General features: G+C 34.8%; 1 protein-coding gene across 4 annotated transcripts in view; it reads left to right on the top strand.

Moving 5' to 3' along the window:
* TANK (TRAF family member associated NFKB activator) overlaps nucleotides 1–24754 on the top strand; it is a 79472-nt gene that overhangs the window by 40159 nt on the left and 14559 nt on the right. For 3 of the 4 annotated variants that reach the window (XR_011144667.1, XM_068968021.1, XM_068968022.1), the window contains exons 3-4: nucleotides 6212–6320; nucleotides 7368–7486. Coding sequence is in view for 3 of the 4 variants with exons in the window: in XM_068968021.1 (XP_068824122.1) it covers nucleotides 6212–6320; nucleotides 7368–7486 (228 nt within the window). In the remaining variant the exon portion in view is untranslated. Of the gene's footprint in view, nucleotides 1–6211; nucleotides 6321–7352; nucleotides 7487–24754 lie in introns of all 4 variants that reach the window. The other variant, XM_068968020.1, reaches the window with a different exon arrangement.

The following is a 24754-nucleotide window of genomic DNA, read 5'->3' as shown; positions in this document are numbered from 1 at the left end:
GAACCAATTGTATTCCTTTGCTCCTTCAATCCTTAAATTCATATTACTTCATAAAGCAGAAAGGAGAATTAACTTTTTATGAATAAGTATATTTTACAAATGTCACATCCTTTACATGTAAATATGCCCAGCCCTACAAAGTTGGCATTCTTAGCCCCATTCTCAAATGAAGGACCTGAGACTCAGAAATAAATCAATATTGCAACATAAGTGGCAGAATCGATACTGAAACTGAGCTTATCTGACTCCTCTAAGTTTGTAATCATTATACTAACCTAGTTAAATCACAGCCCTTCCCAGGTATTCCATCTGTTTTCTTCCCATTGCTACAAATAACAAATGCTTTTTCAGTAGCTCTTGGCCACATAAATAGAGAGTTCAAAGGAGAGTGCTGCTGGAAAGAGAATTTGAAAGTCTGGCAAATAACCAACCACTGGGAATGAGATTGCCTGAGGGGAGGGTTGTTTGTCAGTCACTAAGTTGTGTCTAATTCTTTGGGACCCCATGGACGGCACTGTCTCCTAGAGTTTGCTCAAACTCATGTCTGTTGATTCAGTGATACCATCCAACCATTTCATTCTCTCTCGCCCCCTTTTCCTGCTCTCAGTCATTCCCAGCATCAGGGTCTTTTCCAGTGAGTCAGCTCGTCATATCAGGTGGCCAAAGTAGTGGAGCTTCAGCTTCAGCATTAGTCTTCAATGAAGAGTCAGGGTTGAATTCCTTGAGGATTGACTGGTTTGATCTCCTTGCAGTACACAGTGATTTTGGAGCCCAAGAAAATAAAATCTGCCACTGTTCCTGTTTTTTCCCCTTCTGTTTGCCATGAAGTGATGGGATCAGCTGCCATGATCTTTTGTTTTTTGAATGTTGAGTTTTAAACCAGCTTTTTCATGCTCCTCTTTCATCTTCATCAAGAGGCTCTTTAGTTCCCCTTGGCTTTCTGCCCTAAGGGTGGTGTCATCTGCATATCCAAAGGGAGAGTAAATAGCAAAAAGAGGATCTTGGTAGAGCTAGATAGACTCCTGTGTGTCTAGTCATGGTGATTATTCAAGGGGTGTGGGCATTACAGTCAGGCTAACCTGGATTCAAATCCCAGCTCTACTTCCTACTGAGAAGCTTTGAGCAGGTTATTTTCTAGCTCTTTGCCTCAGTATTCTTATCTATAAAATGTGGGAAATAATCTCAGGAGGTTAATTTAATGCTTTTAAATGAAATAGGGAAAATAAAGCTGTATCTGGTGCATAGTAGTCAGTGAAATGATCATATAATAATGTGTTGATGAAAAATTTGGTTGCAGAACAATTCACATTTTTAAAAAAGATATATACACATGTATGCTGAAGTTTTGAAAGAACACATACCAAAATGTCAATAGGAATTACCTCTAAGGAGGGATGGAGGGGAAAGTAAAGGAAGAGACTGTTATTTTGTTACTTAGTACACATCTGAGGTTTTGATATGGTTGTGATGGTGGACATATTGTTGGTTTTTGCATTGTTTTCAACAAATGTGCTACTTTTGTAATTTTTAGCAACTATTTTGTTTCTTAATCATTTTGAGCCTATTTTATCTCTTTGTAAACTTTGAACAACCAGAGTTTGTTTATTAATTAATTTATTTGTTTATTGCTTCATAGAATGTTTTTGATTCAGTGAGGATACCACACTGATTTTTCAGAGAAAAAGCTTCTGAGTCTTAAATTACAGTGAATTATAAGAAGAATTGAAAAAACTGGCATAAAGCATGGGGTGGTTGTGTGGTAAGTCTGGTGACACATTGTATATGTAATGATAATCAGTGATAATCAGAGCTTTAGTTAATGGACATATGCACACATGTTATAATAGTAGGTAGAAACCTCGTTCATTATTACAGGAAAGGAGCTAACATTTGCAAAGAGCTTACTACATACCATACATTTTATACATGCCATCTACTTCAGTACTTCAAGTAAATATTATTTTTATTTGAAAGTGAAAGAAACTAAGGCTCAAAGAACATAAGTAAATTTTGAACCAAAACACAATATTGTAAAATAAAAATAGTTTACCATTTGGCATACAGAGAAATTGGTGACAGCACCATCACTTGATAGTAGATAATCAGATTTATAATCTAATGCCAGGCTGCATATCTCCTGGATAAATCTTGGTATCAGGAGGGTGGGAAAGGGCAGGATTTATAACTCCCTAGTTATAGGAGAATATAACAGTTTGGTTTAGAAATGAGCTGTAGAAACTAGATCTCCAGTTGCTAATCCTATGCAGTCTCTCTTTTTCTTAACCTAAAATTGAAGTTGATGTTTTTAGTTTGCCATTTTCAAGATAGTTTTTGTCTAAAATGTTATGTATTGGAATAATTAATATTTAATTATCTTCCTTCATGAACTATGGAGTTCCCTATTGAGAGTTTTTGTAGTAGCCAAGGAAACCCTTCAATAAAGCTTTTGTTCTCTTTGATAATCTTGGAATAGTTTTGAAGGTTTTTCTTTGAATCCATTCAATATTTACTAAATTTCTATTCTTTTTTATACTTGGAAGGAAAAAAATGGTATTTCTCAGAATATTGGAATTAGTTCTTGAGGAGGAGAGAGATTATGTTTGACCTATTTAGAGTATTATGGATGACTGAGGACACTTGAACTTTTTTCCCCATTTAGGAAATAAGTGCTTTGGAAAATATGAGAAATGAGAATTTTCAATGTCAGCAATAGAAAAAAAATAAGTTTATAGAACTCTTTTAATATTTATGAAACCCATGAAAACTTGAGCAGCTGTATGTCCAAAATTACAGAAAATATGCTGCCTTAATTTTAAAGACGGATTGAAATTTTGCCAGGATAAAGGGACTTTTCTAAAGATAAGCTTTTTGCTTTATTTATGATAGTCAAGAGAGTATATGGACAACCATTTTTAGTGAATTCAAGGTCTGTGCTATATTTGATCACCATTGTTATAAGTTTTGCTTTTGAACACTGAGAAAGGATATAAAGTATATTCTGGCACCAGTACCTCAGTACCTGTTTACCTCTTTAGATGCTGGTAGACCACTTGTTTTGCTAGTCTTTGGAATTGGAAGGAGTGTCAGATACACAGAAGCCAGAGTCATCTTGGCCAGATGGTGTTTGATACAGATGGATGGTTAGTTGTCATGCAGATCTCCTAGTTGGTAACTTGTTGCTGCCATCTGACTCAAAGAATCATTCACACACACTGGCTGTCAAAAGCATCTTCTCTTCTGTCTGTTTTAGCTGTCATGTCTGTGCTCTGTACAGAAGTGTTGACAAGACATTGCTGTTGTACATTTTCAATGTGGTTGTTAGTAATTTTTCTGTTTTGTAGGGTCTTTGGTAGTGCTAGGATGTACTTGCTTTGTAATTGTACTGATTTGTGTGTGTGTAAATACTGTGACAGTGCAACAGTTATCTGACCTTTTAAAAGGAGTTTTCAGATAATAAGTTTATGTACATCTATTCAGTGAACGAGAAGCATTTAATAAAAAGAAGAAAAGCCTCTTGTTTCTGTTAGCTTCCAAACGTAGCAAGTAAACTCAGTTCTGCTGGTTATTTCCCAATTTGATACAATATCCTCTTCTGGACTTTCCCTTTCGTGGCTTTGTGGTCAAAGTCTTCATACTGTTTCTAAATATTTTCTCTTCTCAAATTAGTAATTTTTTTTCTGACAGTATAAGCTTCCCTTTTTTTCCAAAAAAAGGAAAAATGAAAAAAATCTTCAGACATAGCCAATTTTTTTGCATCTATCTTCTAAAACTTAATTTTCTTTTGTCTTATTTACTTATTGACTTACTATCTCTATTTTTCCTATTTTTCTTCAGAAATGTAAGCAAAACCTTATCTCCATTCCTTCAGGTTAACTTTAGAAGACATCCGTTTCTGTTATATTTTCTTAACTTAATTAGATTATTTATTTGACTAATACTTATTGAGCATTTCAGTATATGCCAGCTACTCTGGAGATATAAGAAGAAAATAGTCTGTGTCCTCGAGGAGGTCATAGTCTAAAGAAAAATCATACATATAAACAATTAGGCTAGACTAATGATTTGATATAATGAAAGTGTGTGGAAAGAACTTAAAAGAACATGGGTTATTGCTCTTCTATTTCCCCTGCTATACTTCCAGAGTATCAGTTTTTTAAATTATTACAGAATTTGCTTAAGTTTATAAAGTACTTTGTTAAGTGGTTTACTAAATAGTGGAAAACTTCAACTTTAAATTGTTGATCTCTTGATTTTTTTCCCTGCTATTTTCAGCGTTATTCATTTATTATAATATGTTATGGAGATGTGCTAAAGTATATTTTTGAGCCCGAAACTAAAAATTACCTGGCAGATGCTTTCTGAGTTGGTTCCAAAAGAAAATACAGGTCATTTGTATTTTCATTAAGGTTGGGAAAAAATATGTAGTAGATGCGCTGAGGTTTGAATAACTTATACGTTTATTCTGAGTGTATCTCTAACTTAGTAAGCTTTTTGTACTGGTCATTTAATGCTGGATAGTAAAATATATATATACCTATCAAAAAATAGTGAAAGAATGGATCATTCTTGGTTGTTTGTGAAAAGCTTGGAGTTCTTTAGAGGAAGTTCTAAATACACAAAAGTAGATAGAACAAACCATAATATCAGGCATGTTTGCTGATTCCTCAGCCCTGGTAGCTCTGTGTAGACAGGCAAATTTAAAGTATTACAGAATTAGCTTTAGAGGTTTAAACCCTTCTTATAGTCAACCCACCCACTCTTTCTAGGGGCTTGGATGCAAATTTATGTATGAATAAGTCTTGTTCTGGGAAGCCTAGCCCTAGGCTGGAATTTGGTATCCAAGGTTCTATTATCACACTCCTAGTCATAGGATGTATGTTCAGACAGATTCAAAAGATTCGTTCTTTTACTTATAATAATAAAATTTACTTGAACTTTATTTTAATTGGATTTTTTTTTCAATAAGCTTGTACTGAATATGTCCTATGTATAAGTTACTTTGCATAGGAATATCAAGTTACATGAGACTACCCTGCAAGACAAAAAACACCACTTGGATTACTTACCAGCTGTGTCAGTTATTCATGTTTAAAATCTAATACAAAATTTCACCTTTTATTTGGGAAAATGTCCTATTTTGCTTTCATTTCTTAAGCTAATTTCTTTTGGGACTCTAGAAACAGCTGTGTCATTTATAAAGCACTTAATGTTTGTAGATCTCTGAAAATACTAGAGCTTCACTAATTTTCATCATTGATTAAGAATCAATTCAAAATCAAATATTTAGTATCTATTGAAGGACATTCCAAGATTATTAGAACCCCATTTCATATTTCAAAGAATTTACAATTTAGTCATTTATATGTTCTAGTGATAGAAATTGGTAAAGAATTCTCTATTATTTTTTGGTTATATATTTTTCAGACTTTGTGCTAATTTGATCATTGTAATGGAGTGTTTTCGAATATCAGGTTTGCAACATTTGTATGCTGCAAAATGCGAACTTGTGTCTTCTTTCACTGCTCCCATCCAAGTACTAACTAGGCCTGACACTGCTTAGCATCCAAGATCAGACAAGATCGGGCGCATTCAGGGTGGTATGGCCATAGACTCTTTCATTGGTTAATTCTCACAGCCGTTGCAATACTAGTAAGGTGACTGGATTAAAAATATAAGGGAAATTGTGGTATTTAAGATGTCCATTAGAAATGAACCATGTGGTTTCTTGACTTCTTAAGTCTTAATCTTGGAAGTTTCTGATCAATATAATTTTATAATTTGTGCTTATACCTTTGATTTTCATAGTTTTAGCTGTAACTACTTCCTTTGTGTTTTTGTACTCTAAAAATAAATTCAAAAGTGCATTTATTTTTATAGAATAACTTTAATGTAGCATCCATTTTATCATTCATGCCTTTTTGTTATCATTACAGATTAAATTCTAAATTACAATTTTTATCCAAGAAACTGTACATTGAGCTCTTAACTGAAATTTCTTTAAGGTGATTTTTAAAATTTTACAGTGCTTAAAGTGTTTTAAATCACTTTTGTTTGTAATGATTATAAGTACATGATTGAATCCTGTTTTCAGCTTATAAATAAATGCCCCTGTACCTGGGAAATGGTAATATGGGTAACTCATACCTATATGTAATTACTAATGTACATGTCTGTCAGTAAATATCAGGCTAACTGGTTTTTATGTCAGCAGACTGAAGACTATGAGCAGAGAATACGTGAGCAACAGGAACAGCTGTCACTTCAACAAACTATTATTGACAAGCTAAAATCACAGTTACTTCTTGTGAATTCCAGTCGAGGTATGTTCATGTTAAATTTTTAAGTATTTCTTAAACCTGTGTGGAAAAGAAAGATGGAAATTAAGCTTTTCTGTTTTATTTCTCCTGTTTCTCAGTATTTCTGGTATCTTAATAACTGTGGGGCAGTTAAGTTTTATGTTTATTTAAGAAATGAACACATGTAGGAAATGGGAAAGTGAAGAAGACAATTTTTCAGTAAATAGCAAAAGCTTTTTAAATGTGTGTGCCTTTTAAACCAAAAATTTGAGTCTAAGAGTATATCATAAAAAATATTTCTTCAGGTACTCAAGGTATATATTACAAGGATGCTCATCACAGTAATAATTTCTAATAATGGAACGTTCAACCATTAAATTACAGTCATTTGTGTAGTGAACAGCTGTGTAGCCAAGTAAAGTGATGATAATAGGTGTTCACTTACAAACATGAGACATATTCATGATATGTAGCAAAATGAGAAAAGCAAGATACTAAAACATGTAATTTTATTTATGCAAAAAAATTGTTTCTTGTGAATTTATATGTATTGAAAAAGAAAAATTCTCGTAAAATATAAACCAAAATGTTAATAGGAATCATTCACAGATGATAGAAACTGTGAGTAGCTTTTTATTTATTCTTTTCAGCATGTCTGCATTTTCTGATTTTTTTACAATAAGCATAGAGTCATTATACAAGTAAATAAACAACAAATGCATACCTGAATATATTTCTTAAATAAAAATTTAATTGCAGTTGCTGATGATCAGATACAAATGGCATACCTCTAGTTTTGTAAATTCTACAGATTGTATATACTGCTAATGCTGGAAGTGTAGGAATTTTGTATCTTTCTTGGGAATGAAAATTTAAAAATATGAATCAAATATGCCAGAATCTAAGTGGGCAAATCTAAATTGTTAAAGTAACTATTATCTAAGGAATTTTTAAAACCCATAGTTCAGAATCTCTGCTATTAGGGGTTTGGGTGTATATTCTTTTTACTTTTCTAAGTGGTACCCGAAACAAGGATTTCCTACTAAGGTCCAAAAGGTTTTTGTCTTACAGATAACAGTTGTGGCTATATTCCCCTACTTGAAGACAGTGAAGCAAGGAAGAATAATTTGACTCTTGAACAGCCTCATGATAAACCAAAATCAGGAATACCAAGAGAAAAAGAATCAAAGGTAGACTGTGCTGCCATTTTATTCCCTAAAGGAAATAAATGAGAAATCAGACTTTCTGAATTATTTAGTCAGTATTCTGTTACATTTGGGGTGGGCAGAAAAGTGGGAGAAAGCGGACAAGATTCTTTTCAACCCTAACACTGTTATTACAAGAAGTAGAATTTAAATGCTAGTATATAACATATCTTCCTCATTTTGTTTTCTTGAAGTGAATCCACCACTGGAATTCTAAACAGAAGTTCTTTATATACAAGCAAGTAACTTACATGTTCCTAAATATATTTAAAGCACTATTTCCAAGTAAAATAAAGGCTTAAATTTCTTATTTTCTAGTATTTACTTTTCTATGTCACAGGTGTTTACCAAAGAGATAAAAGATTTAACAAAGAAAGACAAAAATAATATAGCAAGACACAGACGATTCTGGGCTAAAAAATAGCATTTTTGTTTTTTCATTTGCCTGTGCTTAATTAAAAAACAAAATCCACCCAACTAGCTTAAGCAAAAGTCTTCATTGAAGCAGTGTAAAAATGAATATTGCATATCTGCAGAGGAGACATGCACAAGGATGTTCATGGTACTTTGGTTAGAAATAACCTAAACGTCCATCAGTAGCACAGTGGTACATCATTACAATTAAACATTTTAGAAAAATTAAACTAAATATTTACATATTGCTATACCTGGATTTCAAAAGCAGTGTTGAATAAATAATGGAGATTACAAAGTGATAAAATAGGAATAATTTCTTTAGATGTTTTGAAAATGTAATGCATGACATCACTTATAAAAACATAAATGCATAATAAAAGTAGAAAAATGCATGCAGGAAGGGTACATATTTTCTTAAGAAAAATAAAGATGGGGAGAACTAAGACTATCTTAACTTGTTTTTATTTAACATCAAATTGAGAAATCCTGTTTGATACTTCCCTATAAATAAAAATTTTAGAATGAAAAATTTCCTACAGTATCTCAGTTCATAGTTCTTTATTAAGAATCAGTATTAGTTTTTTATTTGAATCATTGAGCTCTCCACCCTCACTCCAATATCCATTTATCTAAAACTGCTAGTAAACACAAGAAACCATGCCACTGGAATATGTTTAGATTTATTTTGCCAAACACAAAATTCAGAAACAGTGATTCTGACTTTTAGAATACAGTTTTGTGATAGAGCCTAGTAAGTACAGTTTAAAATCATTAAGCTACTATAAAATGCTGACTTATAGAGGTAGTGCTTAAGTAATATTTGCAGACCATTTTCTTGTTTCAAGGACTTCTAAATGTCATGATTTACTATTAATTTTTAGTCACAATTCTTATGTTTATTCTAATTATAATATCTTTGAAGATAATAAAATATCTCCAGTTCAAAATACATAGAAGGTATTTTTGAAAATAGCAATCTTGATTAGAACAAAAGGGATAATGTGAAAAACTCTAAGATGTGTTACTAATTTAGTTTATTTTGAATTTGGATAATTTGTCATAAGTTGAAAGTTTTAGCATCTGTCAGTTATGAACACTTGAGCTGAAATTAAGTGTAACAGAAATCATGTCAAAGGTAGCTTATTATCAAAAAATTAATAATGTTGCATTGATTATATTTGTGGACAGACGATAAGAGGAAAATATATAAAGCTTCAAATAAGAAATAAATCTAAAATTCATTGAGTTCTCTTAATTCTTCTTGCTATATTTGACAACTGTATATTTAATGTGTGCAGTTGAGCACACACATACATTAAAAAATGGGCTTCCCAGGTGGCACAGTGGTAAGGAATCCACCTACCAATGCAAGAGGTACAAGCAATGCAGATTCAATCCCTGTGTCAGGAAGATCCCCTGAAGTAGGAAATGGCAGCCCTCTCCAGTATTTTTGCCTAGAGAGTTCCATGGACAGAGCCTGGCAAGCTACAGTCCATGGGGTCGCAAAGAGTCGGACACTACTGAGTGACTGAGCACATACATGTATTAAATACTTTGAATAGCTCTTCAACTCAGTCTTTTTGTACTATAATAAAAATTAATGATTTCCATTTCAGTTTTCTCATCTCCTTTTATATATCTAGAGCCAAAGTGCTAATAAGCACTAAACATAAAGGATTAAAGGGAACAAATATATTCTAAAGGAATGAATAAATTGGATTTATGAGTATTTAAGAGCTAGATATATATTCATTGTAAAACCTTAGACCTAATTTAGAAGAATACTGGCCAGTTGAAATTAAAATCTTTTCCATTGGCATATATGTTGGTCTATGCTTATTGTTATAATTAAATACACTTTTAGCTAATACAAATGAAATTCTTTCTTAAAAACTTTAAATGGTATGGATACATTTAAGATTTTTTCAAAATGAAAAAATTCCATATTGTTTACAGTTTTATAAAAGTATGCATGTATACACAAGATGAAACCTAGCAGGTAGTATTCAGAAATGGCTAAGATAGTGGTACGATTTTTTTCCTGTTTTCAATGTGACTTTATGTTTATACGCTTCTCAAACACTAATTAATTTTGTTGTTTTTTTTAATTGAAGTATAGTTGATTTACAGTGTTGTGTTAATTTCTACTGTACAGCAAAGTTATACATATACTATACACATTCTTTTCTGTATATTCTTTTCCATTGTGGTTTATCATATTGAATATAGTCCTCTGTATTATAAAAAACTCTTAATTGATTTCATTCCCAATCAGTTGGCCAAGTCTCTAATGAATTAGTGACTTAACAGAAATGTTTTGAACCAGTAACAGAAGGAAGCTGCTACTAACCACTCACAGCCCTTTCCTCCTCCTATTTGGTGGGTAGTTTTGAGGAGTATTTATCTTGTTTAGGGTTGGTTATGGTATTTGAAAAGGGAAAGATCTCTGGACATTATAGTAAATGTCAACTATGGCTGCCTTGGAGAATGAGACAGTGAAGGGAAAAGAGGCCCTTTTAGAAAATTGTATTTGAGAAATATGAAATTTATAGTTCAGTCTCTGTTTATGTAATCCTACAAAAGGAGCCTGACAGCCACAGGTCCATGGGGTCACAAAAAATCAGACATGACTGAGGGACTAACACTTTCACTTTTTTTACACAAAGAACATGCAAGAATCCTTTGATTTCTAAAAGGATATGAAGAGTCAAGATAGCAGAACCTGTATCATTGAATGACCCATAGTATTCTGTTTACAGTTTAGAGACATTAGGGGAGAAGTCCTCAGTTTAAAGAAAAACCTGAATTTCACTTCTTGTTCATCACAGTAGTTTGTACAGTGTTTCTTGATGAGATAGAATTCATTATATTATCTATCATATAACAAGTTCAGTTCAGTTCAGTCGCTCAGTCGTGTCCGATTCTTTGCGACCCCATGAATCGCAGCACGCCAGGCCTCCCTGTCCATCACCATCTCCCGGAGTGCACTCATACTCACGTCCATTGAGTCCGTGATGCCATCCAGCCATCTCGTCCTTGGTCGTCCCCTTCTCCTCCTGCCCCCAATCCCTCCCAGCATCAGAGTCTTTTCCAGTGAGTCAACTCTTGGCATGAGGTGGCCAAAGTACTGAACTTTCAGCTTTAGCATCATTCCTTCCAAAGAAATCCCAAGGTTGATCTTCAGAATGGACTAGTTGGATCTCCTCGCAGTCCAAGGGACACTCAAGAGTCTTCTCCAACACCACAGTTCTAAAGCATCAATTCTTCGGCACTCAGCCTCCTTCACAGTCCAACTCTCACATCCATACATGACCCCTGGAAAAACCATAGCCTTGACTAGACGGACCTTTGTTGGCCAAGTAATGTCTCTGCTTTTGAATATGCTATCTAGGTTGGTCATAACTTTTCTGCCAAGGAGTAAGCGTCTATTAATTTCATGGCTGCAGTCACCATCTGCAGTGATTTTGGAGCCCCCTAAAATAAAGTCTGACACTGTTTCCCACTGTTTCTCCATCTATTTCCCATGAAGTGATGGGACCGGATGCCATGACCTTCATTTTCTGAATGTTGAGCTTTAAGCCAACTTTTTCGCTCTCCTCTTTCACTTTCATCAAGAGGCTTTTTAGTTCCTCTTCACTTTCTGCCATAAGGGTGGTATCATCTGCATATCTGAGGTTATTGATATTTTTCCCGGCAATCTTGATTCCAGCTTGTGTTTCTTCCAGTCCAGTGTTTCTCATGATGTACTCTGTGTAGAAATTAAATAAGCAGGATGACAATATACAGCCTTGACGTACTCCTTTTCCTATTTGGAACCAGTCTGTTGTTCCATGTCCAGTTCTAACTGTTGCTTCCTGACCTGCATATAGGTTTCTCAAGAGGCAGGTCAGGTGGTCTGGTATTCCCATCTCTTTCAGAATTTTCCACAGTTTATTGTGATCCACACAGTCAAAGTCTTTGGCATAGTCAATAAAGCAGAAATAGATGTTTTCTAACAAACCATCTCAGATTTACCCTAGTAATTAGCAACAACTATCACTTCCTGTGAATCAGAAATTCAGGAATGACTTAGCGGGGTGGTACTGGTTCAGGATCCCATGTTATTGAAGTCAAGATGTGGCCAAGGCCTTCCAGTCATCTGAAGGCTTTACTGTGGGTGGAGGATCCACTTTCAAGATGGCTGTTGACAAGAGGTCTGGCCACACAGGTCTCTCCTCACACTGACAGGTATTTTACTCAGACTAAGAAAGAAGGAGATACAAGATAGCAAGGAGGAGGCCACAGTGCTTTCTAAAATCTAGTCTCTAAAATCACACCTTTCAGTTCAGTTCAGTTCAGTTCAGTCGCTCAGTCTTGTCCGACTCTTTGCGACCCCATGAATCACAGCACGCCAGGCCTCTCTGTCCATCACCAACTCCCGGAGTTCACTCAGACTTGCGTTCATTGAGTCAGTGATGCCATCCAGCCATCTCATCCTCTGTCATCCCCTTCTCCTCCTGCCCCCAATCCCTCCCAGCATCAGAGTCTTTTCCAATGAGTCAACTCTTCACATGATGTGGCCAAAGTACTGAAGTTTCAGCTTCAGCATCATTCCCTCCAAAGAACACCCAGGACTGATCTCCCTCAGAATGGACTGGTTGGATCTCCTTGCAGTCCAAGGGACTCTCAAGAGTTTTCTCCAGCACCACAGTTCAAAAGCATCAATTCTTTGGCACTCAGCTTTCTTCACAGTCCTTTATTCTGCTTATTAGGAATGAATCACTAAGTGCTCCAGAAATAAGAAAATAAGTTCTTCCTCTTGAAAAAAAAATATTATCAAAGTTTTTGTAGGCCTACTGTATTTAAAAGTATTACAGGGATTGTAGATGGTGGTGTACAGAAGAGGGTACCAAAAAGATCAAGGGTGTGTGGGGGACAGCACAGTGCTTCATTTACCATGTGATAAATATGAATGAAAGGCAGAGGAATCTGGCAGAATTTAATAATGAATTTGACTTCGTGAATTCTATTATTATTCATCTCAGAGGAAAGAAATATCATAGCTTATTTATCTTGAGAGTAGTTTCAAAAATTCTAATATGAATATAGACTTTCCAGGGGAGATTAGCTGAGCAGTGCTTTAGAGAACCAAGGAACTTGCATTTTATTACTGTGAAAATTAAAAATTGTAAAGAATCAAATCACTCACAAATACATATACTTATTCTTGGCAAAGACTACAATCTTGTTTGCAGGACACCATTGTCAGACATAGTAACATGTCATGATGGCAGTTATTATTTAGCAAATTTTGTATTTTAATGTAAATACAAATTGGCATTGTTTAATTTACTTTTGTAAAAAAAGCTAGGATGGTAATATACTGGGGGTTTTTTTGGCTGCACCACATGGCTTGTGGGATCTTAGTTCCCTGACCAGGACTCAAACCCAGGTCAAGCGCAGTGAAAACACAGATTTCCTAATCACTGGACTCCCAGAAAAATCCCCTGGGTCATTTTTATGATCTTGAAAACAAAATTTTCTGAAACAGTGCTTTAGGAACCACTTCAGTTGTCAAACTAAATGTTATCCTAGGTGTATAGGGTGTGTCAAAAAATTTTGTCATCTTTCTTTTCCATTTGTGTGTGTGTGTGTAAGTTATATAAAAGTCTAGTGTTTTGACACAATATATAGAGAGCAATAAGGTAAAATACATAAAAGAATTTAGCAATATTAGTAAATTTTTTCACTCATTCATTCATTCAGTACCTCTAAACTGCCCTCTGACTTAAAGTCCTGATTTAATAACCAAATAGACATTATTGAATGGTCTAGGATCCAGGATACAAAGTAGATATTATATGAGTTTATTTGAACTTTTAACTAATTAGAGACCATGTATTCATGTGTATAAAGAGCTGTTTTTATGCTTTGTTTCTGATTTTATATAATTTATTCTTTATGCATCTTTTTTTCATCTGAGGTATTTAAACAAAAGTTTAAAAATACAAAGAACACAGTTGTTGCTGAAAGATGCTAGTTAGACACTTAGCAAATTTCTGATGTAGCAATCATTGTGATTAGATCAGCAAATATATGGTAGCTTTGAGGAGCAGCAAAAATTTTGTAGGTTCAGAATAGTAAAACAGTGATGGAGCTGTGGAGCTGCCATCAGAGCTAACATTAAGGAAATAAGATATGCTGTACCTGGCAATTGCAAGTATATATAGAAGCTATGACATGTTTGAAGAAAACTGATGTCTAAAAATTCACTTGTCAATCACTTAGACAAGAAGTATTTATTGAACTCCCTTCTATTTTCCCAGTCTTGCTAGTCTTTGATAGGAATACAAAAAAAAAAAAAAGAGGTAAGATTTGCCTCTTTTAAGGAGCTACAGTCTAGTTGAGGAAACAAAGATTTGCAGATCTATAGTAATAGCAAGCAAATTATAAGACAATATGAAACCCTAATTACATGACAGAATGAAATCCAAATTATCATTTTATGGTACAGATAAATATGTGTGAAAGTCGCTCAGTGGTGTCTAACTCTTTGCAACCCCATGGGCTATACATAGTCCATGGAATTCTCCCAGCCAGAATACTGGAGTGGGTAGCCTTTCCCTTTTCCAGGGGATCTTCCCAACCCAGATATTGAGTCCAGGTCTCCTGCATTGCAGGCAGATTCTTTACCAGCTGAGCCACAAGGGAAGCCCACAGATAAATATATAGAACCTTAATTTAGAAATAAATATTCCCAGTGAGCTAAAGGTAGGCTTGATCAGGCACTCAACATTTAGTTTAAGTAGGAGGGAAAAAAACAAATTCTTAACTTGCTTATATCTTAATATTATATGCGTAGACATGTAAACTTAAGTTTTGTACAGTATTTTAATGGAAAAAGAATAATTTCTAGGCAAGGACTAATATTATTCCAGGCTACTATGGGCAACATAAAATAAATGGAAAGCTAAAACTGAGGGTTTTAAAAAACCAATTTCATTTACTATAAACTTTTTTAAATGACATAATCATGACTTCAGAGGATAGTGCTTGTTTTTGTTTCTTTATTCTGTAGACAGTTCTTCAGTGAGACACATTTACCCATGGTGTGTTCCTCCATTTATGTGTGACAATTTTGGCAGGCACTGTAGCTTATAAAATCTTTGCCTCACAAGTCTAGGTCTTGGATGGCCTTGGGAGGTTTCCATCCTTGAATTGTTCATATCTCATATACTCTGGACTTCAAGTGCACTTCTCACTTTGAGATTTCCATCTGTTTCAAGCCCCCATAGCTTCTCTCACCACTGTAGATACTTTCTCTGTTGTAAGTCTCTTAAACTAGATTTATTGGTTGGCTAGGTTGCTATATATTATCAGGTGCTTGGTTTTATATACATAGTAAATGCTTTAAAATAAAAGTTATCATATACAGGTATATGATAAATATTGTTTTATTATTTGAACAGAAATTAGACCATTAGTCAAGATAGGTAACTATCAAGTGATTTCCATGACAAAATAAAATATAATTTACATCACCAAATACACCATACCTTTCCTGAGAGAGGAACTTTAAGAAAAATATGACTTCTTATGTTCTTACTTTTGTAAAAAGAAAAAAGTATATATATATATACATATATATGTGTGTATATATATGTATATACATATGTATATATATATATCCCTTATTCTATTAAGGCTTGATTCATCTTTTATTAGATAGAAATGCCCACTATACAATGGCACATCACAGCCTAGCCTAGGGATTACGAAGAGTTGGAGAAAACGTGTTTGTGTATAGTAACTTGCCTTCTCAGAGCAAATATTCCATTCCCCCTGGTTTTATTTTTAGAGATTAGATCAAATATGCCTTCTTTTTATATGTAACACTTCTATATTACTTTATTTGATGATTAGTTTTTGTTTATAAACTTTCTGGTAGAATAACAATTAGAAGGTTGCTTTCAACAAGTTTATTCTTTAAAGTTTTCCCAAAGTGTCATAATAAATACATCACAAACTCTAAGAAAAAAATGGATATCCAAATCATTTTAATATTTACATTGAAATTTCTGTTGTAAAAATTGAAGAACTGATTCATTAGAAAAGACCCTGATGCTGGGAAAGATTGAAGGCAGGAGGAGAAGGGGACAAGAGAGGATGAGATGATTGGGTGGCATCACTGACTTGATGGACATGTTTGAGCAAGCTCTGGGAGTTGGTGATGGGCAGGGAAGCCTGGCGTGCTGCAGCCCATGGGGTCGCAGAGAGTTGGACACAATTGAGCGACTAAACTGAACTGATTCTGACCAGTGTGAGGTGGTACCTCACTGTAGTTTTGATTTGCATTTATCTAGTGATTAATGATGTTGAGCATCTTTTCATGTGCCTATTGGCAGTCTTACATCTTTGGAGAAATGTCTATTTAGGTCTTCTGCCCATATATTTTTTTTTAATTTAATTGGAGGCTAATTACTTTACAGTATTGTGGTGATTTTTGCCATACATTCACATGAATCAGCCATGGGTGTACATGCGTTCCCCATCCTGAACCCTCCCTCCCACCTCCCTCCCCATCCCATCCCTCTGGGTCATCCCAGTGCACCAGCCCTGAGCACCCTGCCTCATGCATCAAACCTGGACTGGCGATCTCTTTCACGTATGATAATACACATGTTTCATTGCTACTCTCTCAAATCATCCCACCCTCGCCTTCTCCCACAGAGTCCAAAAGTCTCATCTTTACATCTGTGTCTCTTTTGCTGTCTCGCATATAGGATCATCGTTACCATCTTTCTAAATTCCATATATATTTCTGCCCATATTTTGATTGGGGGGTGTTTTTTTTTTTTCTTTCTGTTAATGAGTTGTGTCATCTGTTTGTATATTTTGGAAATTAAGCTCTTGTTAGTCACATCATTTGCAAATATTTTCTTCCATTCTGTAGGTTATCTTTTCTTTTTGTTTATACTTTCTTTTGCTATGCAAAATCTTATAAGTTTGATTAGACCCCATTTGTTTGTTTTTGGGAGACTGACCAAAGAAAACATTGGTACGATTTATGTTAAAGAATGTTTTACCTTTGTTCTCTTCTAGGAGCTTTATGGGGTCATGTCTTTTATTTAAGTCTTTAAGCCATTTTATTTTTGTGTATGTTGTGAGGGTGTGTTCTAACAATAGATTTCTGTCTTTCCCAATAACTAATTGCTGAAGAAACTGTTTTTTCTCCATTGTATATTCTTGCCTCTTTTCTTGAAGATGAATTGACTGTAGGTGTGTGAGTTTATTTCTGGGCTCTCTGCTCTGTTCCGTTGATCCATCTGTTTGTTCCAGTACAGTGCTGTTTTAATTACTACAGCTTTGTAGTATTGTCTGAAATCTGGGAGCGTTATACCTCCAGCTTTGTTCTTTTTCCTTAGGATTGCTTCAGCAATTCTGGGTTTTTTAGGGTTCTGTATAAATTTTAGGCTATTTGTTCTAGTTCTGTGAAAAATGTCATGGGTAATTTGATAAGGATCACATTAAATTTATAGATTACTTTGAGTAGTACAGCCATTTAAACAATATTAATTCTTCCAATCCAAAAGCATAGAATGTCTTTCCATTTCCTTGAATCATCTGCTGTTTCCTTTATTAATGTTTTTTTTCCTCAGAATATGTCTTTCACCTCCTTGATCAGGTTTATTTCTAAGTGTTTTATTTATTTTGTGATGTGATTTTAAAAGAGATTATTCTTTTATTGGTACTTTCCAGTTCTGATACTTTATTGTTAATGTAAAGAAACACAACAGATCTCTCTATATTAATCTTGGTGAGTCACTGGTTTTTAATTTAATATGTAATTTTAGGTTTTGCTTTTTTTGGCGAGGAAAAACTTACTTATTTAGAAATATAAAGAGAGATTAGGAAAGAATAGTGTAGTAGGAAAATTAGTGGAGAAAAGAGGCTGAATGACTTGGTTTATGCGGAAAACCAATGAAGTTCCAAGACAAGGAACTTGCACCGTCTACGTAGGCCACCAGCGCCCACTTGAATAGCGGAGGGTGCCCCCCCCCTTGGGCTCCCTCTCGCGTGGGTCTTAGAAGCCAGGGCAAATAAGTAGACTCGGTGAGCCTCCACACTCCAGGTGGGAATTCAGCCAGAAAAACGAGAAAAGAACGACATGGGGGAGCCAAGCATCAGTGCCAGACCGCTAGGTTTTGCTTTGTTGTTATACTGGAAATAAATTTTGAGGGGAGAAGATAATGAGACGTGGCATATTATTTTTAAAATCTTTTTCTCTAACTTCTAAGCAGATTTAAATATCTCAAATGTGGCTTTTCTCCCCTTATTTCCCCCTTTTGTATGCTTTCTTAAATTTCCCATTTTTCTTTTCTCTACTCTTCTCCAGAGTCCACAACACAGAGTTACTGTATTCTGTTCATCCCTAATTTATCTTGACCGAGGCAGGGATCGAACCTCTGTGGCCTGCAGTGGAAGCATGGCATCTTAACCACTGGACCACCGGGAAAGTTGCTACATTAACAACTGTTATTGAATTTGTAGTCTTCTTTAAGATATTGCTAGAATTTGATGGGAAAGAGATGGGGAGGGCACAGCTAATTTATCATTTATACCTAATATGTTATGCTCTTTCAGTGTCTTTGTTGCTTACTTAAGGCACTCTTGCCCTGTTATGCAAGCTGACTTTTTCCCTGAAAGATTTTTTTTTCTTTGCCAATTAAACATCTTTCCATACACTTGATACTTTGCTCTAAAATAGAGAGAAAGATCTTAGAATCCTAATCAAACTATTGTAAATTAGTTCCTGGGCATTCTCTAAGCCATTAAATGTGATTTGTTTTTCTCCTTCTCTGATAAGTTCCTTTTGGAAAACCAAATAATTCTGAGGTGGCTATCTTTTGTTTTCTCTCTCCTCTTTTGTTTATCAGTAGTGATTTTTGTATTCCATATTGGATGGGTTTACCCACTGCTGTTTCTACCTGTAATTGCTCTTCACTGTTTAACACTAAGGCAGCATGTCTCCTTCTACATTTCATCCATATAATGCTGCAAGGGGTCACTGACTTGTCCAGATTCCCTGAAAGTGTAATTTAGGATATGTCCCTGCTGGATGGTCAGTTGCCACAGTAAATCTTGCTTTCTTTTTTGATGCTGCTCACTGAATCTTCTCTCCTCCTCCTCTTTTCCCATGTTGCAGTCACAAAATCCCTGTTCTTGTCCCAGCTCTTGTTTCTTATCTTGTCCTTAGGACAGAGTGAAAACTTTTTGGTAAAGCTAAATCTAAAACTCTCCCTTCTACTTTTTTGATAAATGTCCATTTTTTTATTTGGTTACACCAGGTCTTAGTTGTGGCACGCAGGATCTTTGGTCTTCATTTACAGCATGTGGGATCTTTAGTTGCAGCATGTGAACTCTTATTTGCAACATATGGAATCTACTTCCCTGACCAGGGATCAAACCCAGGCCTCCTTCTTAGGGAGTGCAGAGTCTTAGACACTGGACCACCAAGGAAGTCCCTCAATTTCTCATTTATATGAAAAAGATAATAGATCTTTATAGTTAGTTGTTTTTACTAAGCTTTTTCTTGGCAAAATAAAAAGTTGGTAGCACTTTATCAGACCTCTAGTTTTGTTTTGAATTTTACTATTCCAGGAAAGCCTAATCTCAGTTTCCTTAAGCTTTTATCTTTCTCTAAGGTTTTTTGATGCTAAGGAGAATGGCCTTATATTAATAAAGGAAAATGAAGATTAGCAGTGTAAATCAGATTTAAGGAAATGGTCATTACATGTTAAAATGTGGTGCTCTACAATAGGGAACAGAATAGGTAAAAATATATTGGATTCAAAGAAAATTGAGAGTGGCTATCAAGAGATACAGTGAGCCTGAACATAGACTTTAAGAAATAAATACTCGATAGACGTAACATGAGAATGAATAATAAGAAAGGTGGATAATAAGGGAAGAACAGTGTACCCTCATGTCTTAATCTTAGAGAATACCCTCATTTTTAGTCTTGGAAGAATAAGGACCAGTGAAAACACCAGAACTTAAGAAAACCTAAATATTATACCGGTAGCCAAAACATTATCAAGAAAGAAAAGCTGCTCACTACAGTGAAAAACTGTCAAATGAGCATTAAGCAGAAGGTGAACTTTAGGAAAGGTCATTGGATTGGTGATGAAGACATCTCTAGAAAACCATGGTGAATCCTCAAAAGAATGGAGGAGTTAACAAAAGAAAATTGAGTTTGGAAGTTCAGCTTATGTTACAGTGAGGAATGAGTACTGAGCAAACCAGTCCTCTACAGATAACAGTAGTAACTGTGCAACATACAAACAAAACAATTATCTGAGGACTTTGGATATGAACTTTGCATATTTTGGAGAGGAGGCAAAATGTGGAGCATATAATTGGCTCAGAGTAAATTCACAAGTTTTCTTTGGTTTTGCCTGAGGGTGGCCACAGTTCTAGTGGCTAAAATTCCAAATGAAAGCTTACCACCATCCTGGCTGCAAGAACCAGAAAGGAAATTGAGCCCAGAATAACAACTGTCACCAGAGAGGAAAGAAGCCCCATAGAGGAGAGAACTAGAGAAAATGAACTCAAAGTTCTGTGTTTAAACTAAGCCTAAGTCTCTGGATCTCCCCAAAACCAAGGATGTGTGGGCACACTGAAAGCAATTTGCAGGTAAAGCATAAAGGAATGAGCTGAGATCTGAGCTGCTGCTCTTCAGAGGAGTGACAGTATGGAGTCTGCGTCTAAACAATCTAATTACCTGGCAAAAACAAAAAACATCAACACCCTTTGGCACCATAAAATAGTGTCTCCCCAATGTAATATTCACAGTGTTTAGGGTATAGTCCAAAATTTTTCAACATATGGTGAGTCAAGAAAATATCACCCAGTTTCAAGGGAACATATATCAATCATGAGATAAGGTACCAACTGAGATGATCAGACAGGGATTTTCAGTCAACTACTATAACTATGTCCACTTGTCTATTAGGTATTTAGGAAGGCAGGTAGAGAAGTAAGGTTTTGAAAGAAGAATTAACAGTAAGGTACTCCAGTTATGCGTTGTCAGATGGTTAGCTTTTAATGACAAGGTTGAGAAACACACTGAAATTTTGGTTAAGAAACTTGCCAAATTGCTTCTGAGAATACATGAACTGGTTTGTAAAGCTTCAGTAAATCTATCCAGGTGATTTTGGGGTTTAAATTTCTTATTGACATTCTTGAGCACAAAAAAAAAGGCCATACCAAAACTTTCTTCCCCCAGGTAATATTTAAACATCAAAACTTGGCTTATAACTATGCTTCACTGAGAACTATATTTGTTATATGACAGACAAGTTTTAGAATCTTAAAATTAGTTTCCACTGATGCAATGTATAAGTGTTATCCATCTTCCTCACCATGCTAGATGAAGTGAAGTGAAAGTCGCTCAGTAATGTTCAACTGTTTGTGACCCCATGGACTATATATAGTCCATGGAATTCTCCAGGCCAGAATACTGGAGTGGGTAGCCTTTCCCTTCTCCAGGTTAGATAACCTTAATATTTTACTTCTCTAGCAATTAGGACCTATAAACCAAGAAGTTCGAAGCCTGGGGCAGTAGGACATGGGTTTCAATTGTAAACCCACTCCAGGATTCTTGCCTGGAGAATCCCATGGACAGAGAAGCCTGGTGGGCTACAGTCCATGGGGTCACAAAGAGTTGGACAAAACTGAGCGACTTCACTTCCTTACTTTCTACTAGATGGTAGACAAATTATTTGACCTTTCCAAAGCCTTAGTAACTGTTGTTGTTTAGTCACTAAGTCATGTACGACTCTTTGCAACTCCATAGACTGTAGCCCGCCAGGCTCCTTTGTCCATGGGGTTTCCCAGGCAAGAATACTAGAGTTGGCTTGCCGTTTCTTTCTCCAGGGGATGTTCTGGACACAGGGATCGAACCTGCATCTTCTGCCACCAGGGAGGCCTCTAGCAAAGCCTCTAGCAAGTGTTAAAATTGAATTCAAGTATTAATACTTAATACATAAGATTGAGCTTCCTCTGTGGCTCAGTGGTGAAAAATCCATCTGCTGTAAGAGATGCAAGTTCAATTCCTGGCAAGATCCCTCACAGAAGGAAGTGGCCAACCTACTCCAGTATTCTTGCCTGGAAAATCCCATGGTCAGAGGAAACTGCTGGACCACAGTCCATTGGGTTGCAAAGTCAGACACGACTTAGCGACTAAATAACAATTCACAAGATTATGTGGATTAAGTTAAATAATATATGCAAGTTGCTTAAATAACAGCTGTTTTCATGAAGATATTCTCTGTTCACCATGGTAATGATAAAACATAAAATGAGTAGTTAATGAAAAGAATTTTCCCAGATTATTTTGTTTTAAATGTAGTGTTCAGCAAAGGGGTGAGAGAAGTATGGGAAACCTTACTTTTTAAAATTAATCATTTATTTTCTGTTCCACATAAAAAGGCATTCCCACAATTAGATATAATTATTTGTTAAGAAAATTCAGCAAAACAACTTTTTCTGATGTTTTATTGTAACATTGAGTTGATAGTAGTTTGGGGGTATTAAGATTAAACCAAAACCCTATGAAGCACTTGGGAATAATTGGGATATTTAATATTATTTTTATATTGTGTATTTTCTTGCCACTTCCTTCAGAACTCTGGGATGGATCCCATCTTGCCTTGTTCCTGCACTGGCAGTGGATCTGCCTAGCGCATTGCATCATGCAGAACCAATAAGGCTCCTAGAATTTGTGCTCCTCTTGCTTTTCTAGATTTTCAGTAATGCTACTGAGAGTGAGAGAACCATAGATTTCACATGGCCATAAGTTCTTAGAAACACAATTTCTATGTATTTTTTAAAATTATATTTTGTCTTCAAACTTTTAATATGCTTTTATATTCTTATCAAATCTCTTGTAACTTTTTTGTTCCTATTTTCTACTTTAAGCTCTTCACTTTCTCAGTCCATTTTTGTCTCAGTATATCTAAACTAATAAATGCAACCTCAGTTTCTCCTTTAACATTTCATTCTTAGTTTCAGAAATCTAAGTGATAACTGAATCCTTATTTTCAGTTTCTTTTTCCATTGCTCATTTTTCTTTTTCTGTAGTAAATTTTATTAAGCTAGTGCTTGTAACTGTTCCACAGTTTATATTCCCTTTACTGGTCCATCCCATCTCACGTTGACTTCTTGGTTGATATTGGTTCTAAGTAAAAACATAGGTCTCTTTTCTGTTATAAAAGCATAATCTCACAAGTAAAATCAAATATAGCCTACACTCAGTGGCCTGAGATACTGGAAAATAAATATTCCTTTTGCACGAAAGGATCTCAGCTAAATTTAGAGAGAATCTTTGATATGAATCCTAGAATAAAGTGATATTCCTTGCTATAGTTCAAATACGTATCATTGAAGACTTACCACCTTTATTCAGTATTAGCCTCGTAAAGTTAAGATTCCTTCCACATGAGAGAATATACCCTAAAAGTATTGAAGAGTTTGAAATAACTCAGTTTAATTTTGCTGACTTTAGTTGTTCAAAATTTTTAAAAACTAATGATTTTTAAGAAAAACTAATAAGAGTCAACTAATAATTCTGATTAAAGTTGTTTTCTGCATTTCTTCTTCTCCCTTAGCTTTTTGGAGGTATAAATTGACAAATAAAAATTATATATATTTACAATGTGTAACATGTTTTGATATATGTATACATTATGAGATGATCACCACAGTCAAGCTAATTAAAATATCTATCACTTCATTAATTATTTTTATTTTTTATTGTGGTGAAAACATTTAAGATTTATACTCTTAGCAGATTTCAAGTATACAGTATAGTAATATTAACTGCAGTTGTCATACTCTGCTTTAGATCTCCAGAATTGATCCATCTTGCATGACTTAAACTTTGTACTCAACATCTCCCCCCTACTTTCCCCCAAACCCTGGCAGCCACTGTTCTACACTGCTTCTATGAGTTTGACTTTTTTAGATTTCACATATAAGCGAGATTGTGCTATATTTGTTTTTCTGTGCCTGTCTTATTCCACATAACATAATGTCCTCTAGATTTATCCATATTGTCTCAAATGACAGAATTTTCTTCCTTTTTAAAGCTGATGTCTTCAGCCTTAAAATGTGTGTGTGTGTGTGTATACACACACAATCTTCTGTTGCATATATACCACGTTTTCTTTCACTACTCATCCATCATCAATTGACACAGAGATTGAATTCATATGTTTGCTATTGTGAATCATTTCTGTATTTTTTACATTGATTTATAAAAAGAACAAAATACTTTTAGTGCCAGATATTAAAAAGGCAGGCATTGGGGGAGATATACATTTCTTTCTTTGAAATGTTGATGTGTGACAAATCTTGGATTCCAACACAAAAATATTTGCCGTTAGCATATGCATTAAGAATAAGAAGGTTTTGGACTAATGAAATATTAGCACTTTTTCATTTTTCTCCTTAAATATCTTTGCATATTTAACTAGGTCTTGAACAGAACATTTTTTTATATATACTACTCATCTATAAGAAACCTAAATTGATTTACACTAAAACAAATTCTCCCAATTTACATAAGAGGAAATTTAAGGAATCATTTCACAACGTCTTCCAACTGTTTCAAATGGGTTTATCTTAATGATTTAGTTGAATGACTTATCCAGTGCCATACTGGAAGTGTAAATGAAAAGTACGACGTGTAAAACTCTTATTTCAGTATTCATTCCACAAGTTTGCCATTTCCAAACTAGTACTTGGAACAGTTTATAATGTTAAGTATTTTAAGTTTTAGTACCTCGAAATAAA

The sequence above is a fragment of the Capricornis sumatraensis genome, chromosome 3 (genome assembly GCF_032405125.1).
Source record: "Capricornis sumatraensis isolate serow.1 chromosome 3, serow.2, whole genome shotgun sequence".
Taxonomy (NCBI): Eukaryota; Metazoa; Chordata; class Mammalia; order Artiodactyla; family Bovidae; genus Capricornis; species Capricornis sumatraensis.
The sequence above is the reverse complement of the archived record's forward strand: the minus strand, read 5'-3'. Positions and strand labels throughout refer to the sequence as shown.